General features: G+C 38.7%; 1 protein-coding gene across 2 annotated transcripts in view; it reads left to right on the top strand.

Annotated features, from left to right (window-relative positions):
• Positions 1-414: 414 nt before the first annotated feature.
• LOC100553301 (inter-alpha-trypsin inhibitor heavy chain H4) overlaps positions 415-19,298 on the top strand; it is a 36,767-nt gene continuing 17,883 nt past the window's right edge. For both annotated transcript variants that reach the window (XM_003217653.3, XM_008105159.3), the window contains exons 1-12: positions 415-693; positions 3,975-4,135; positions 4,937-5,041; positions 7,340-7,502; positions 7,602-7,712; positions 7,818-7,946; positions 10,899-11,015; positions 13,479-13,647; positions 15,802-15,927; positions 17,207-17,388; positions 17,624-17,806; positions 18,790-18,929. In XM_003217653.3, the coding sequence (XP_003217701.2) occupies positions 619-693; positions 3,975-4,135; positions 4,937-5,041; positions 7,340-7,502; positions 7,602-7,712; positions 7,818-7,946; positions 10,899-11,015; positions 13,479-13,647; positions 15,802-15,927; positions 17,207-17,388; positions 17,624-17,806; positions 18,790-18,929 (1,661 nt within the window). In that variant the 5' untranslated portion in view covers positions 415-618. The remainder of the gene's footprint in view (positions 694-3,974; positions 4,136-4,936; positions 5,042-7,339; positions 7,503-7,601; positions 7,713-7,817; positions 7,947-10,898; positions 11,016-13,478; positions 13,648-15,801; positions 15,928-17,206; positions 17,389-17,623; positions 17,807-18,789; positions 18,930-19,298) is intronic.

Genomic DNA, 19,298 nt, shown 5'->3' on the forward strand with positions numbered 1-19,298 from the left:
ACCATGGTGGCAAGAGAAGAAGAGGGTTGTGCTTATTTTAGGTTTTCCCAGAATGAATTAAACTCTTACATTGCATCACTATACTAACAGAAGGGAATTGTTCCTTTTTGATGAGTGAAGTCACAGTATTTTCACTGACTCATGGATAAGTTGACCCAGGTTTTGGGGTTGATTTAGGCTGTTAGGAATTGTGGGAGTTGGAGTCCAAAACATCCAAAGGGTCAAAGTTTTCCTGTGCCTGGTCTGGATTACGTCTGAAAGGCCTGGAAACCTATTTGGAAAGCTGTCCCCTCACTTGCTCAACCTTGGTGAGGAATGGGTGGTTGGCAAATATTAGATTTATGAATCCTCAACACAGTTGAGTAATTGCCTGGGAGTTCAGAGTTCAGTTGTATCTTTGACCTTTTGTAGATAGTCTAGAAAGTTACAGCTCTACCTTGTATTTTAGCACTTTTCTAAAAAAAATTGCAGTATAAGGCTGTTTCAATATATATAGAAGGGAACTGAAAAGTTTAGTCAGTCTTGGGGCAAGCTTAAGACTGACTGAACAATTTTGGGGTTTTTTTTAACTCTTTCCCCACTAAATTCCTTTTCTTGTGTGGATCTGATACTCAGAAAATGGAACAACGCTTTTTTGCTTTGTGTTTGGTCTTTTCCTTACTGACAGGATTAGCAGAAACAGCTATCCCTGAGGTATTGGTCTTTTATTCTCAAACATCTCCATCCCTCACTTTTCTTTCTCTCTCTTTTAAACTATGGAATTGAGGTGGGGTGAGTATACGTATTTACAATGTTTAGTCATTAAACAGAATTTATTTTACAGTTGGAATTTAGGGAACTCTGCCACACATGTTGCAAAGCCAGTGCTTGCTTTTGAAACCTGAGATGGGCTTTTCTTTTTAGTAGGCTCCTTCTCAGAATGTCCAGCCAAAAGGGAGGCCAGAGTGAATTGCCTATATACGTTACTGTATTACTTAAAAAAAAAAAAAGATCAATTCTACATCCTAGATGTACCTAATCATGGATTTTAAACTCGTGCCCTGTGTTTTAATCTCTGTTCTGTGTATTTTAGTATTTTATAGAAATATATTTTAATATGCATTTTTATAAAAATACATTTAAAATGTGTATTTATAGAATTTGTACAATGTTTATATGTTTTAACTATGTCATAACCTGCTTTGAACCACAAGGAAATGTGGGTAAGAAGTAAGATGATGATAATAATAATAATCATCATCATCATCATCAACTGGAAAAACTGACACGATACGAGAATTTAAAGGTAAAACTGCAAAGACTCTGGCACAAGCCAGTAAAGGTGGTCCCAGTGGTGATTGGCACACTGGGTGCAGTGCCTAAAGGCCAGCATTTGAAAACAATAGGTTCTGACAAAATTACCTTCTGTCAGCTGCAAAAGACCACCCTACTCAGATCTGCACGCATTATCCATTGATACATCAAATAGTCCTAGACATTTGGGAAGTGCCCAACGTGTGGTCCAATACAAAAGTCATCATAGTGATCTTATTTGCTGTGTACTAATCTTGTGTATCAAATCATCATCATCATCGTCATCGTCATCATCATTATCATCTATAGATTCATTCTTTGGCCAGATATCGTTGAGGTCAGAGCTTGCAAGTATCCATTTTTTGGACTCTAAAGCAGCATTACTCTCCCTGTGGTCTAGCCTCCCATTTTCAAAGCTCTGAGAAAGACCTCTGCCCAAAAGGTTTGGGAGCTACTATTGGCCACTATAGATAAAACGAATGTTAATACTTGTTGAACATGTCCTTAAAGAGAACAGAGTTTTGTAAAGTTTTGTTTAAATTAAAATGAAAAAGTCTCATTTTAGTTTAGCTTCTGCTTTTTCAAATCAAACCTGGCGATTGTGTAATATTTTGAGCGATTGTGGTTTCTTGAAACATGGTACCATGTACAGCAAATATGGCATTCTGTGGGGAAAGGATCACATGTCAAAAAGCAGTGTAGTAAGAGGAGACATCATTGCATTCTTCCATACTGCTGAAATAGACCAGAAAGTCCTGGGACTCAATCCCACTGTCATATAATTCAATTTCAGAAAGCAGATTAATTGCATTGAACTAGATGATATGAATGTACAGTGCCATATAATGCAGTTCAGTGCAGTTAAACTGCATTATATGGCAGTGTAGATGGGCCTCCAGATTTTGTTCTTGTTCATTTTGATTTTATTTTAGATATCCATTTTGTTTATCCCAGAATATTTTCTGTTAGCATCTAGTACCACCAGAGACTTTTTATACGTATTCCTCAGATCAGTTTGTTTTTCCCAAGTATAAAGTCAGAAAGAACAGAAACAGAATCTGGACTCTTCAATCAGTCTGGATGTGCCCATTGGCTGGCTTCTTGCAATATTCTTGTTATTTTTTCAAGTTACATTTAAAAGATATCCAAAATTAGAAATATTTTAACAGGAACTATTAAGTCTTTAAGGCATTTAGTTTCAAAATAGTTGACTGTTTGAAGTTGTTTGTTCTCATGGTCAACTTGAAATAGCTTTGCTGTTTTTCTCCTCATTGTAAGAAGTCCCCCAAACCCTCACAGAAAACTTCATGTTCTCCACAGAAATATTTATTTATTTATATATTTGCAGTATTTATATTAAATATCATTTTATATGTAGAAATATTCTTTTCGGCACAGAAAACCAAGTTTTATACATAGGAAAAATGTTTTCTGTGCATTCTCTGCAAAAAAAAAAAAAGGTGTATTTTCACAAAGACGAAGTCCCAAATGATGAAATTTTCCCTCCAATATTGTCCTGAAATAGGTTTCCTGGTAATCAAGGATCTTATATTTCATCTGTCATTTAGAAACTTTTGAATATTCATCCCACCCCTCATCTGAAAGATAAATGAACAGAATGATCATAATGTTAGACAAATGTTTTAACGTACAATGTGGCACTTTGGTTGGCACTGTTGCCCAAAAATGGCACCATTTTTGTTGTTGTTGTTGTTGTTGTTGTTGTTGTTGTTGTTGCTGTTGCGGGCTCTTTGAAAAGTATTCTTTGGGAGTGTGTTTTTTCTCAACCTTGCACTTTCCAGGTATGTTGGATTAAAAATGCCGTAATCCCCAGACAGCAACCATATTGTGATACACATTATTCACGTTTGGAAAAATGATAGTTCGTGGAACGCAGTTAAAATACCCCCCCCCTCCATAAGAGAGCCATCCACAAAATGTGCCATTTCCAAGCAATAACGTCAATGAAAGTATCATATACCATTCTTTCCATCAACTTTATAGCTTATTATACTAATGTTACCATAACATCTACTTAACATGGTAAACATTTTCCCTCTTCCAACATTAATGTAAATGGTTAGAATTTATGAGCTTGTTAGGTTATCAAAATGTGCAAAGTCTTCCCAATTATGTTCTCATTTAAAGTTTCTTGTTTACTTTATTACTTCTCTCTGCCTTTATATCTTCACAAATGCAATTCTGACTTCACATGGAAGTCAGGGTAAGAAAGCCATGGATGCTGGAAGCATATCCTATCACTGTGGAAGATCAGTGTTATCTTTAAATAGTATTGCAATGTGACTCTTAAGGTAAATATAATATTTGGACATCCATTTTCTTTATCAATCTAAAAGTTCCAAAGAAGAGGATCCAGTGTCACTAACCGTTTGACCAAAGAAAAAGACTAGTCCTTCAGTTCAGTCAAACATTGCATTCATTTATCCAGAAGACACATGGAATTCAAGTTTTACTCCAAACTAAACTTTTGATTGCCAATAAAAACTGCAATTTTTAATAAAGTTCACAAAATAATAATTTGGCTTTGCTATGAATTTGAATTTTCTGAATATAAAGAAACTGCACGTAGAGATTATTATAGTTTTGCACTTTACCCATGGTAGGAGTTGGACTGAATTAAACCCACTTCAGTCAGATTCAGTTATCACTTCCTTCCCCAGAATGGCATTGAGATCTACAGCATGCATGTGGACTGCAAAGTTACATCAAGGTTTGCTCACACCGTCATCACCAGCAAAGTTGTTAACCGAGCTGAAGAGTCCAAGGAAGCTGTTTTTGAAGTGGAGTTGCCCAAGACAGCCTTCATCACAAACTTTAGCATGTAAGCAGGGAAAGAAACGTTTGCTTGTGTCATTCTCGTACAAAAGGACAAATCATTTCAAAAGTTTTATTTTGTTGAGTGAAATTGAATTTTAGTTCAGGATATTTATGGAAAATCTATTAGCAAATTTTCTGCATAAAATATACGGCAAAAACATTTTTGTCAGAAAATCGATTTTGTACAAAAATGTGGGGATTTGCGCAGAAAACTCCCTTTGCATATAAACAAGAGGGATTACATTATTTTGTGCATTTAAAAAAACTAAATAATTATAAACTATAATATATCTCATGGTAGATGGCTGCATTTTCATAATTTAGAAAACAGCATTCTTATTTATATATATTTCACAATGAAAAACGGTTTTCATTGTGCTTTTTATGAACCCTGCAATTGCTTCTAAAACATGGATAATGAAAATCCAGAGTAATTATACTTGTGAAAATTTAGGTCTTAGTTTTTAAAATACCCTTTATAGGGGCTCAGAATTCATATATAGATGTATATTCATCAGCATAATGAAATGAAAGAAATCTTCTTCTTCTTCTTCTTCTTCTTCTTCTTCTTCTTATTATTATTATTATTATTATTATTATTATTATTTCTTACCCCCTCTCTTCATGGCTCAAGGTGGGTTACAAAACAATTGAAATACACAAACACAGCAAAAACACTACAAATACACACACTAATTTAGAGAAACAGAAAATCAATCTAAGACCTAAATTTTCCGAAGCTCTGGTTTAATCTTTAAATATTCCTTCCAATGAATGGAATCATTCAAAATATTCTTTTTCTCAGGACCATAGATGGAAAAACATATCCTGGGATAATCAAAGAAAAGAAATCCGCACAAGATCAATATGATGCTGCTGTTTCACGAGGGCAAAGTGCTGGATTGGTCAAGTAAGCAGTATGAATGACATGCATCTTATGGTTCAAGTATTGTGCCTTTTGTCCTGTTGTAGGTACTGAAGCAACAAATGCCCCTTCCATATTGTCCTCAATCCCAGGAGCACTGGGGTATTTTATCCCAGTCCCTCTCGGGATTGAGGCCCCACACCCTCCCACAACTCCAGGCATTCCAGCCAACCTCAGCCCCCCATTGTGTGTGGGTGCGGGGAGGGGAATTCCTCCTTCCCCCCCCCCACCTGGCAGGCCCCTCATTAACATTTATTGGGGAAAATGGAGGGGCTGGGAAGGGAGGATGGGGGATTCATCCCAATCCTTTGGGATTTAGAGCCCGGAGAACTGGGATTGCTGTGGGGATTGACCCCTACAGGGCCCTCATCTGGAAAGATCTAGACTTTATCTTAATGTATGGATCTTTCCAGGTGTTTAATTAATCTAAAGCAAACTGGGGGATCCCAGTTTTCTCCAGATTATTTCGGTTTTACCTGGGGCATCATTTGGACGCCTCAGGTAAGACCGAGATGAGTCCCACATTTTCGGCCTGTCTGGAAGGGCCCCAAGAAATTGAGAAGGCAAATGTGCATTTTGTACTAATGGCCAGTATCTTGTTCAATTGAGATTTTAGTTGCTTTGGTTGATTTTTAATTGCTTTTTAATATAGTAATTGTAATAGTAGCCATTTGGGACCTGATACAAACTATTACTTCCTGTGCTAATTCATTAAAATGCTTATATCCAAGCACAAAATGTTAGAGCATTATACAAAAAATCAGTTTGAACAATTTAAAATAGAACAGAATCATGTAAACGGACTAAAATTATATTATGTATCTGAATAAATTAAAACAAATTTTAAATTTATTATTTATTTATTTACTTCACTTGTATACCACTTTTCTCATCCGGGATGGGGGACTCAAAGCAGTTTCCAAACATATTATGGCAAAATTTAATGCTTACATAACAATAATAAAATACAACTATTGATTGAAGCATAAAAATGCAATAACATTAACATTAAAACATAGAGTTAAAAACATATTAATTTAAACATTGAAATCATACGATCCAAAAATCAAAGTCATGCGTATAAACAGATTTGAACAAAATTATCTGGTCTCAAAAGCTTTAATTAAAAAAATATGAGCTTCAGGCCAAAATGAAGCCAGCACAAAAATGAAAGCAAGATCTGCACCCTTGGGGTTCCAACTGAAGGACGTTCCCTAACTAGGCTGCCGTACAGAGAAGGGCTTTTCCCACATCCTCCCAGTCTAAATTTCAGACTGGAAGATTAGAACTGCATAAGTACAGTAGAGTCTCACTTATCCAAGCCTTGCTTATCCAAGCCTCTGGATAATCCAAACCATTTTTGTAGTCAATGTTTTCAATAAATTGTGATATTTTGGTGCTAAATTCGTAAATACAGTAATTACAACATAACATTACTGCGTATTGAACTACTTTTTCTGTCAAATTTGTTGTATAACATGATGTTTTGGTGCTTAATTTGTAAAATCATAACCTAATTTGATGTTTAATAGGCTTTTCCTTAATCCCTCTTTATTATCCAAGATATTCGCTTATCCAAGCTTCTGCCGGCCCATTTAGCTTGGATAAGTGAGGCTCTACTGTAACATAATTTTACAGTAATTTTCCAAGCTCTGATTCATGAGAGCACTGCATATGTTTGGCCCTTGTACAAACTTTTGGCATGGGATATAATACAATGCTTTGTGGAAAACATCATGGCTGAGATCCTGCATAGAACATACATAGCTACCTGCCTTTTGCCTGATATTATAGCTATGCTTCATCTCCCAATCTGCCCTGTAAATACACACCTTAAGAGCCTGACAGGCATAGTATGCAAAAGTGTTCTGTGACACTGGTGAATAGGGAACTGAAGGATGACCCATCCAGCTCCTTCCCATCTGTGGTGCACAGTGTGTCAAGCAGAAGCAGGAACCCGCATGGGTTCAACTCCTTGTTGGCAGGAGTGAGCTGGATGGATCATTCTTCAGTATCCTGCTCATTCATACTACAGAACTCGTTCATTTTGAAAAGCCGGCTGCCTGGCTTTTAAGGCGGGTTTAGAGGCATTTGTGGTTGTGGCAATGGCACTCCCATTGTAAATGTGAATATGAAACAATTAAGAGGTCAAAGGTTTAGATAATGGCAGCATAACTGTCTAATTAATGGGTTGCTGACCAATGTTACTTGTCCACACAGATATAAAGATGAGCAGCCAAACATACACACTAGCAAGCCTAAATTATTGTTCCTTATTTCCAGATCAACTGGAAGAAAACTTGAAGAGTTTCAAGTTAAAGTCAATGTTGCGGCAGCTGCCAAAGTTACCTTTGAGCTAATCTATGAGGAGTTGCTAAAACGGAAGCTGGGAAAGTATGAACTGCTAATTAAGGTCAAACCCAAACAGCTGGTTAATCACTTTCAGGTAAGGCCTGGGAAAAAGGTTTGGCTCCCCTGGACAACCACTCTCTAGCACCATTTTAGAGATGAAAAACATAACCCTTTTGTGCCCTTCTTTTTCCAGATTGATGCCCATATCTTTGAACCACAGGGTATAAGTTTCTTAGAGACTGAAAGCACTTTCATGACCAATGAACTGAATGATGCCCTCACAAAAGTGCAGAATGAGACCAAGGTAAGGCCCATGATTGAGATGCCTTTTAATAACCCTGAAACACCCATCCCTTGTCTTTCCATGCCAGATTAATGAAGTCTTTTATTTGTACTTCTAACTTTTCAGGCTCATGTTTCATTTAAACCAACTTTAACTCAACAAAGAAAAAGCCCCGAACTGGAGGAAACTCTGCTGGATGGAGATTTTCTCATCCGCTATGATGTTAAAAGGAGTGCTACTGCAGGTGACATTCAGGTAAAAGAGAAGTCTTTGATGGAAAACCCTTAGCGAAAAACCTTAGACTTTCAGATTCATAGAGCTGGAAGAAACCATAAGGACCATCCAATCCAACCCTCTACTGTGCAGGAAAATACCATTAAAGCACTCCCCCCAAAAAACATTAATTCATGTAGTGATTCCTAAACCTTTCAGTGAAACCATCAGTGAAACACCAACTTTTTATTTCATCTAGGACATTTGAGTTACTGGTGGAGTGTGTGTGTGTGTGCATTATTTGATTTTGTATCATATTTTGATCCTAAAATTGGAACCCAAGGGAATTCACTATATGATTTTGAAGAACACACAGTAAGTTATATTGCTTTTTTTTCATGTCAGGAGCAACTTGAGTCGCTTCTGGAGTGAGAGAATTGGCCGTCTGCAAGGACGTTGCCCAGGGGACACCCAGATGTTTTGATGTTTTTACCATCCTTGTGGGAGGCTTCTCTCATGTCCCCGCATGGAGCTGGAGCTGATAGAGGGAGCTCATCTGCACTTTCCCTGGGTGGGATTCGAACCTGATGAGTTGATATTGCTGAAACATTTTTAAATAAATTAATAATATTGTTTTAATAATACAATATATATTATTAATAATAAATAATAAAATAATAATAGGCCGCAGTGGTGCAGCAGATTAAACTGCTGAGCTGCTGAACTTCCTGACCGAAAGGTCTGCAGTTCAAATCTGCAGATCAGGGTGAGCTTCCGCTGTTAGCCCCAGCTTCTGCCAACCTAGCAGTTCAAAAACATGGAAATGTGAATAGATCAGTAGGTACCGCTCCAGCGGGAAGGTAAGGGCACTTCATGCAGTCATGCCGGCCTCATAATTTGGAGGTGTCTACAGACAACACAGGCTCTTCGACTTAGAATGGAGATGAGCGCCAATCCCTAGGGCCAGAGATGAGCAGCACCACACCTCAGAGCCTTTACTTTTATCTGTGTTTTGGTGTTTCTAGGCATTGAATGTTATGATTGAGCCTCGTGGCTCTGTTACTGACAGGCGTGGGCGTAAGACTCCTCGAGAGTCAGATACTCTCGAGGAGCGAGAGAGAAAAAGACTGCGAGACATATTTGCAGCACCATCTGATGAAGAGTCTTTCGAGGGGTTTACGGAGAGAATGGAGGAGGGGCAGGTTAGCTCGGAGGAGGATGAGATGGATTGGACTCGGGTAAGGGAGGAATTGGGTGCCACTGGCCATGATGGGGCAGAAGATGAATGGGGACCTTCAGGATCAGATCCATGGCTTAGCTGGAGGGATGGGACGGGATCCACAGCTGGAGATGCTGTTGGGCGTAGTCAGAGGTGTTCCAGCTCTGACGAGGAAAGTGATGAGGAAACGCCCGGGTTAAGGAGGACAGCTGACAGTGATGAAGATTTGTAACTGGCATAAAATGGGGCTTGGGAGCAATTGCAAATTGCGTTGGGCAAGGTAATCTGGGCAAACGCTTGGGATCCGTGTGTGTGTGGGACGCTTCCCTGAAGACTTGTGTGCTTTCCTGTGCTGAGACCTTGACCTTCCGTCGTCTTCCTGACGGACGCCATCTCCTGCTTTGAATACCCGGACTGAACTGACCACGGCTTGGCTTCATCCCCTTCTTGGACTTGGGAAAACTACAAACGTCTGCTTCTGGCTTTGAACTACGGAACGGAACTGGTCTACTCTACTGTTGCATTCCCTGGCTGATTTGTTCGTGCTGGAAGATCCTGTCTGCTGTGTGTGTGTGGGAGCGACGCAAGTTACTGTAAACACTGTGTTGGCAGCAGAGAGGAATCTGCTGCCAATTAGTTGCATTCTTTGTATCTTTTGTTCTTGGCTCTCGTTTTGTTTATATTCAGGCTGAAGCAAGCAGTTTTGTTTTTTACCCGGATTAAACTCCGGTTTAATCCGGTTTATCTTTTGAACATTTATTTTGCCCCTTTTTGCTCCTAAAGGCAAATACTGCCTGGCCCTTGTGTTTTACGGGCTTGTTTTGAGTTCTGTAACCTAATAAACTCTGTTACTTTGAATCTCGTGGCGTTCTGTCCTTGACATTGAATGTTTGCCTTTCCATTTGTGTGTGGGGAATCTGCCCTGAGTCCCCTCGGGGAGAGACGGCAGAATACAAATAAAGTGTCGTTGTTGTTGTTGTTATTATATAACTTATTGCGTGTTTAGTTGGACTTGTTTTTAGCAAGCACTGGATCTCTCAAGCAGAGCACTCAAACTGGTCGGGAAGAAACTGATCAACAACCAGTCCCATGGCAACACAAGATGATAAAGAAACAAACTTAGTCTTCTTTGTAAAACATACTAAAATAGTTGTACTTATATTACTTGTCTGTAATGAAATAAATGGTCTAATGAAGGAGAGAAAGGGAAGATAAAATTGTTGCATGTTAGAGTAACGGGGGGGGGGAAACAGGAAGTCACTATAGATATATGTTACCAACTCCAAACTAGCAAAGTAGCTATTAGTGATTATAGATACGTAAAGGTTGTGAACCATAATTGCCTCCAGAAATACAAATCAATGATGTTTGGGAGCAGGTGTCCTTAGACCAGTGGTTCCCAACCTTTGGGCCTCCAGGTGTTTTGGACTTTAGCTCCCACAGTTCCTTACAGCTGGTAAATTGGCTGGGATTTCTGGGAGTTGAAGTTCAGAACATCTGGAGGCCCAAAGATTGGGAACCACTGCCTTAGACTTCTGAACAAGCTGCTCTGGTTGCTTTGATTATAAGCAGGGGCACCTGTACTATCTATACAGCAGGCTTTTGTGCATGTGAAATTGCTGACCGATGTGGGGAAACATTTCTGAAGTGTAATTGAAACTGTAATCTCTGTATATATGCCAGCTACTCTTACTTCCATGAACTCTTATTCCGCATGATGTTGCTTTTGAAAATGGTATGCGTAACTCATCACTGATTATTTTTGTTTGTTTCAGATTGTGAATGGGTATTTTGTGCATTATTTTGCTCCCGATCAAATGCCAACGCTTCCCAAAAACATCATCTTTGTTATAGATAAAAGTGGTTCTATGATTGGCAAGAAAATCCAGCAGGTAATTGTCATAAGAGGAAACTCTTTTGGCTGTTTACTCATTATGTTTCTGCTATACTAAACATGGTCTAAAGTCTAACAACCACAAGAGTGTGTCCCTTTTGAAATAATTCTAGTGAAGCTTGGTTTATTAGCTAATCCCACCTTTCTCCATCATCGAGACCACAGAATCAAGAAATCACTGTGTGTATGTGGCAGGGATAGGAAGAATTTTTTAAATTGACAAATAGTTCAAAAGCATGTTTCTTGAATATCCCAATGAGAAGAATCCTGTACTGAGGAAACCCCTTGCAGTTTAGGACTTATTTTATGTAAAATTTGCACATGATTCTTTTGCACGTAAAACAAAATTTTCAGTACAGGAAACATTCTGCATTTTGTTTTTGCATATAAAATGCTGTTCTCTGCAATCATATGCAAATTGTGGACAAAATCAGTTCTGCACTGTGAAAACTATTTCCTGTCATATGGGTTAATATAAAAGAGGAGGAGTAGCAGTATGTAATTATAATATACAGTGTCCCTCATAATTCTTGACATTACTATAGCAAAGAATGTTTCAAGAGAGAATAACATCTCATTTCATGAAGTACTAATGCTCCATGGTGGTGGAGGGAAAAGGCTTAGTCCTGAGGCCACACACAGCCCTCAAGGCATATTTTGTGGCCCTTGCCTCCTCCAGACTCCACAAACCACCCTTTCCTGACTCTACCAAAACAGTGAACCGCTTTTCTTGGAAGACGGGAAAAATGGCAAGGAATCTTCTCAAAAAATAGCAATGCCACTCCTGATTTTCAGTCGAGACCTTCAGCTAGTTCTTCCTTGGAGAGGGGAGCATATATTGGTAAACTTTGTGAACCTCAATGGCTCCAAGGCAGCTGCGGGTGTCACCCATTCTTAAAATTTGAAATTCACAGAAGATCAAAATTCAAGACAGTGTCCAAAGTTAAGAGGCTATCTCCAGCATATTCAGGGCCAGATGTCCATAATTTACAGCAATATAAAATCATTTAAAAGAGATTAAAATGCAGCACACTCTTCTATTTTCTACTCATCCAATTGATCTGTATTTCTAAATACTTTATAAATAAAGGGCTTTAGCTGTTGGCAAAGGCAGAACAGAGAGGGAGCCAGGCTGTTTCTCAGGGTGCTTCCAGACAAGCATTTACCACAGGAACATTCACATTTTAAAAACGCAAATATTCCTGGATACCTGTTCTCACACACCCCAGAAAGCTGTACTTTCTGGGGTGAGGGTCCAGATGTTCTCCCGGAACTTTCCAGGAGAATACCCAGATACTTCAACCCCCTCCCCAAAGGCCCCCCAAACCCCTTTTAAAAATAAAAAAGACTTACCAGGCCTCCATTGCAATGTTCCTGCAGCTCTTCTGACATGTAGCAAAGGGGTTTAGGAGGCTTTGGGGGAGGGGTAAGTGTCCTCATGGTTTTCTGGGCTAATTTAGCCTGGAAAACTGCGGGACTGCTGTCTGGACTTCAGTCCAGAAAGGAGAAGTAATAAGTTTATCCTGCGCCTTCCTGGAAGGTGCAGAATAAATCCACTAACAAATTAATTTGCCACAAACCAGGGTTTTTCTGGTAAATTTGTGGTAATTCAATTCGTGTTTTCCAAAGACATTGTCTGCGGGAAATCCCGCATTAAAGATAAGCCCTCAGGGAAGGCAATTCCACAGTATGAAAGTAGCCACTGAAAAGGATCTCTCATGTCTCTGCACCAGAACTAAAAAGAAATAAAGACTTGGCTAGGGAGAAACAGGGCTCTTCCACATTACACAGGCTCCATCTACACTGACATATAATGCAGTTTAACTGCATTGAACTGCATTATATAACAGTGTAGACTCATAAAATGCAGTTTAACTGCATTGAATTTCATTGTGTGATCCTACACTGATCATATAATACAATTTCAAACTGGATTGAATGGCAGTGTTGATGGACCCACAGTAACAGTGCTATGATTCTATTTTAGCCACCTTGGCTGCATGCTGTAGAGTTCTCTGGTCTATAGTTTCAGGAGGCAATAGAGATTTATGGCTGATGATTTAAGTATCCTGTTTCCTAAACTGCAAATTTTAGAATTCCATAGGGAGGAATCATGGCAGTTATTGTGGAATTGTGGCACTATAATTGCATATTGTGAACAGTCTCAAAGTCTTTCAGAATGTCTGAATCTAAACTGTATTTTTAGAACAAATCAAAATATTAACCTCAGTTTGAAATTGTATTTCTATTCTTCCTTCTTCCAATTTCCAGAGCTTCTAGCCATAATTTGTTGGTTCAGATTAAATAAAATCCCTCAGATCCCTGCCTATTAATCAATTATATGAAATTTGAATCCTACCATACACAATGAAGATTTCTTTTTCGGAATGCACATTGGACTTCACAATCCATCTACAACTATGTACTAGAAAATTATATCCCAATTTTCTCATTTTCACAGACAATAGAAGCCCTGCAAAAGATTTTAGAGGATCTGAATCCTGAGGATCATTTTAATCTGGTTGTCTTTAGTGGGGAAATTTCTGAGTGGCAGTCATCTCTGTTGAAAGCCACAGAAGAGAACGTGGAACTGGCTAAACAATACGTTCGGACTATTATGGCACAGGGAGGTAAATCTGTAGATTGAGTAGGCAAGTCAAGATTCCCCATATAGTTTTGACCAAAATGCATAGATTTCATTCCTTTAGTTCATTTTTCATTATCAGTTTTGTCTTCATTTCTTCCTGCATGCAATGTTCAGTTTTGCTCTGAATCATGGAGGGCCCTTCTACACAAACCTAAAACTTGAGCTAAAACACTGGAATAGCCTGAGGCATCTAGATGATGTTTCAGGCTAATCAGTTTCAAACTGGAGTAAACTGAATTTACTCGGTTTAATCCAGGTTTTAATAACACCTGTAAAGATCCAAATCTTAAACTAAGGTCTGGATCTTTACAGGTGAGGGCCCTGTGGGGACTGACTTCCAGAACTTCTTCTGTACTCCTGGGGATCAGTCCCCACAGCCATCCTGCTTCTTCGGGCTACCAAAAGTCTGGAGGAATGGGATGGCACCCCCTCCCCACTCAGCCCCCCATTCCCTCCCCCAAAACTTACCTGAGGGGTCTGCCAGTTATGCAGGCCCCTACAGAAACCTCTGTAGTCGTGTCAGAATGACGGTTCAGAAGGTGTGTGGGTGGGATTCTGACGCAACTACAGAGCTCTTCAGAGGGGCTGCATGGCTGGCAGACCACTTGGGTATAAGTGTTGGTGGAGGGAATGGGGGGGGGGCTGAAGGAGTGGCTGGATGCTCTCCTGTATCAATCTTTGGTTTACCCGGAATGGCATCTACACCCCCCAGGGAATGTCCGGATTTGGGGGTTGGGGTTGGGACAAAAGTCCCAAGAGGAATTGGGATTTTATAGTCCAATTTCTCTCAGGACTTGCATATAACTGGAAGGGTCTTGAGTTTATTCATTCAGTCCTGCACATATTTGATTTTTAGTTTACATTTTGATTTCTATACTTATATAAAGTACAGTAGAGTCTCACTAATCCAAGCTAAACGGGCTGGCAGAAGCTTGGATAAGTGAATATCTTGGATAATAAGGAGGGATTAAGGAAAAGCCTATTAAACATCAAATTAGGTTATGATTTTACAAATTAAGCACCAAAACATCATATTATACAACAAATTTGACAGAAAAAGTAGTTCAATAGGCAGCAATGTTATGTTGTAATTACGGTATTTACGAATTTAGCACCAAAATATCACGATATATTGAAAACATTGACTACAAAAATGGCTTGGATAGTCCAGAAGCTTGGATAAGCGAGGCTTGGATAAGTGAGACTCTACTGCAGGGGTCTACTTGTGGCCCTCCAAGGTCATTTACCAGGCCCCCGCCCTCATTTATAATATAATATTTTTATATCTGTTTTAATAAAATAATATATTGTATATACATATTATATTGATAATAATATTATTTCATACAATATAATACTAATAATAATACCATATAATATTAATTATATGTTATATATTACATATAATATTACAGTATAGTGATATAGTTCAGTATAGTAATATATAATGCTAATATTGTGCAATTTTAATAATATAATATACTGTATGTACATACAGCTGCTCTGAGTTCCCTTTGGGGTGAAAAGGGTGGGATATAAATGTAGTAAATTAATGTAGTAAATGAATAAATAAATAATTTTGGATTTAAGCTCGCCCAAAGTCTGAAATGACTTGAAGACACACAACAAAAACAATCCTAATTAACCTGACTATCTCATTGGCCAGAAGCAGGCCCACACTTCCTATTGAAATCCTGATAGGTTTATGTTGATTAAAATTATTTTCATTTTTAAATATTGTATTGTTCTTTCATTGTTATTGTTATTTTGCACTACTAATAAGATATGTGCAGTGTGCATAGGATTTTTTTTTTCCTAAATGATAATTCGGCCCCTCAACAGTCTGAAGGATTGTGGACCGGCCCTCTGCTTTAAAAGTTTGAGGACCCCTGCTCTACTGTATATGTATAAACATTTTCTTTTTTTTACTTTGTGGTTTTAGGTTACTTTCCCCTTCTTTTTTACTTTTGATTTCAGCTTCTATAATTTATTTAAGTACATTCCTTTTGTTATTCCATTATATCTGACTTCCATCCTTTTAGGCTTTCCCCATAACTTTGAAGCTTCTTCTGTACAGAGCTTTGATGAACAACCCAATTCCATGATAACGTTCATTATAATTTCTTATCTTTCACAGGAACAGATATAAATGGTGCACTTCTGACTGCAATAAATTCACTGGACAGAGCCACTTCTGCTGAATTGTTGCCAGAGCAAAGTATTTCAATGATTGTGTTGCTGACAGATGGTCAACCTACTGTTGGTAAATTAGCAATAGTAGCATAACTCATTTTCTTTCTCTTTTCATATATCTATATATAGTTATAGGTATATAAATAGATATAAACACATAGGGCTATAGCCAGAGGGAAGGGGGAGAGAGTTAAAAGTTTAAAAAACCCTGAAATGTATCAGGTTAAAAAAACTGTTTTACTCATAAATTGGTTAACCAGTTAAAATTAATTAGTAAACCAGGTTTGGGGGAGGGTTGAACCCTTTTGGGCGAGGTTTGAACCCTTAAACCCCTCCCTCTGGCTACGGCCCTGTATATATACACACATATATCATAGAATCATAAGTTGGACGAGACCACAAGGGCCATCGAATCAAACCTCTGCCATGTATATATGGACCCGGAACAATAGCTTCAAACTACAGGAAAGGAGATTCCACCTGAACATTAGGAAGAACTTCCCCACTGTGAGAGCTGCTCAGCAGTGGAACTCTCTGCCCCGGACTGTGGTGGAGGCTCCTTCTTTGGAGGTTTTTAAATAGAGGCTGCATGGCCATCTGTCGGGGGTGCTTTGAATGTAATATTCCTGTTTCTAGGCAGGGGGTTTGACTGGATGGCCCACAAGGTCTTTTCCAACTCTATGATTCTATGATTCTATATTTGCACTCTCTCTCTCACACACATATATATGTTAAACATTAATACATTAACATTACATTAGCATCATTAAAAACAATATGAACTATTTTATTCTGTGATGTACTCATATTCCTTCCCCTCAGTAGTCTACAACAGCAGTGGTGGACCTATGGCACACGTGTCAGAAGGAGCATGCAGTGCCCTCTCTCCTGGCACATGAGCTGCCTCCCCCCTCCCCCCGATCGCTTGCTCACTTGCCTGCTTGCTCACCCCTTCTGCTCACCACTTGCCCACCAGCCATCCAACACCTGCCCACCTTACTTGCTCGCCGCCTCCCTGCCGCCCACCCGCTGGCCCCTGTTAATTACTCAGTGCTTGCCTACGTCCCATCCCCACTCACCCCTCCCCCAACTTGTCACCTCCCATCACTGGTTCCCCATCACTCGTCTACAGTATCAAAACCATCCTCAAAGTTTATCCTGCTAAAAAAGTAAAAATACTTTTTAACAGGCCTCTTGAGACACTGTTCATATAACCATATACACGAGAAAGATTTAATTATGTGGAAAATCCTGAATTAGATAAACATATTTGTTATGTTGAACTAAATTTCAATTTAGAACTTGTGTTACAGTAGCTAAGATATGTTTGTATTTTTTAAAAATGATAGGTGAAACAAATGTCAATAGTATTCAAACAAACATAAAGAAGGCTAATGATGGGAATTACTTTCTCTACTGCCTTGGCTTTGGTTTTGATGTCAGCTATACATTCCTGGAGAAATTGGCCTTGGAGAACCGAGGCATTGCTCGTCGTATATATGAGGACTCAGATGCAGCCTTGCAGCTCCAAGTAGGTACACCGATAATAAAAGCATAGTGTTATGATTAATTACATATAATCATGTATTAACCAGCCATACATCTGCCTATGTAGATCTAGATAAAGTTCTTTAGAGCTAGAATTATTTAATTAGATGTTTATAATACCTATATTTTAAATTAATTATTCACCTAAAGTGTTGCTATATTTTTCCGACTGCAAAGAATTCTTCCTGTGTTTTGCTCTTTTGTCTGTTTCCTCCAAGGACTTTTATCAGGAAGTTGCTACTCCCATCCTAAAGGAAATTGTAATGAAGTACCCAGACAATGCAGTCCTGGAGATCACACAGAACAATTTCAAGGTGTTGTTTGATGGCTCAGAAATTGTTGTAGCTGGAAAACTTAGTAATGAGGTTGATGTTCTTCCTGTGGAAATTAAAGCTCAGGCAGTAAGTATTATGCTATTCTTCTATGAATTGTGGGGAGGGGCTCTGAAGAGAGCACAATAAATTCTTATCTCTGTGACCACTATCCAGTTATCTACTTTCTTGTCCAAGGGCAGTGGAAAATTGGGAGTTTCTTCTCCCCATTTGTCTATTGTATCTTTTCTTGAGCCCATTTACATGGGCTACAAAATCAAGAGTTGGTTCAAAGCATTGCTGCTTCGGACAAACTCCGGATTCCGCTGTAGAGTTTACATTGAACTTCTCCCAACTATAGCAGTGGCAGGATTGGAGTCCTAACCATTCAGTCCACCTGAGCCTGGATGGACACCCTTATCTATGACATTTTTCCTGACTGCCTGTCACCGCCTGAGCAACATGGAAAAGGGAGGAAAGGAGGGGAAACCATCCCGCTCCTCTTCCCAAACCACTTGGACATTTTAGTTGATATTGGCAAAGATGTCCAACAATGGCCAGGAACGGTTGTTGATTCTGGCAGAAGTAGAAGGATCTGGCAGAAATATACAAATGGATTTTGACCAAAGGTGTTTTCATTGAAAGTGCCATTTGATTCATTTGTAAGAACTATTAATTCAGAATTTAGCTAGAGTGTTTTCTTAATTAGTTATTTAGCTTTTCCAGTGCAGTCAATTCTTCTCATGTTTTTAAAATTCTGTAGAAGGAGATATACATATTAGTTAAATCACCTTTAGATGTGGTTTTGGATATTTAGTAGAACAAGATTTATTTTCTTACCCCTTCTCCATCATGCCAAAAAACTGTATTACTTTATTACTTTACTGTATTACTGTATTAGTCCTGGAGTGGTTCTTAGGCCCCTGGAGCAGATTTTGGAAGTGAGAGATTTGCCAGAAAGGCAGTTTTATCCCTTTCCTGGTTTGGCCGCTCTATCAGTAGAACAACAATAATTGTCTCCCACAATCAGATTGGGTGTTACTGTGAATAATCCACTCATCCCTCCCCTACAGCTTTCCAGTTACCTGACTCTTAAGGAAGATGCAAATGTAACAGAAAAGGAGCAAGTATTTCAGCATCGGAAATACATATTTGGAGACTTCATAGAGAGACTGTGGGCCTACCTAACCATTAAACAACTCTTAGAAAAATTGTAAGCAAAGAATATGCTCGTCTTTCTTTTCAAAGTAAGGGTTATGTTTTCTTCATTTATAGCATATAATTTCGAAACAGAGGTTAAACAATGGTGACATTTTCCCAGGAAATTCCCTGGCATCCTTGTTTCACTTAAAGGGAGTACATATTCAAAACACAAAATCAAGACAGAACATATAATTCTGCTTATCTGAATTAAACTAGCCGTAAGAGTTTTACCCGCTTCCAAAAGATTTCTAAAATATAAATGTCTCAGCAGTCAGACCTACAAATTAAGATCATGCTTTGTTTATCTTACAATAATCCATCATAGCAAAGTATGCTGAAGGAATAAAGTATAGGTGGGGAAAATCATGTGTTATGTCAA

The sequence above is a fragment of the Anolis carolinensis genome, chromosome 2 (assembly GCF_035594765.1).
Source record: "Anolis carolinensis isolate JA03-04 chromosome 2, rAnoCar3.1.pri, whole genome shotgun sequence".
Taxonomy (NCBI): domain Eukaryota; kingdom Metazoa; phylum Chordata; class Lepidosauria; order Squamata; family Dactyloidae; genus Anolis; species Anolis carolinensis.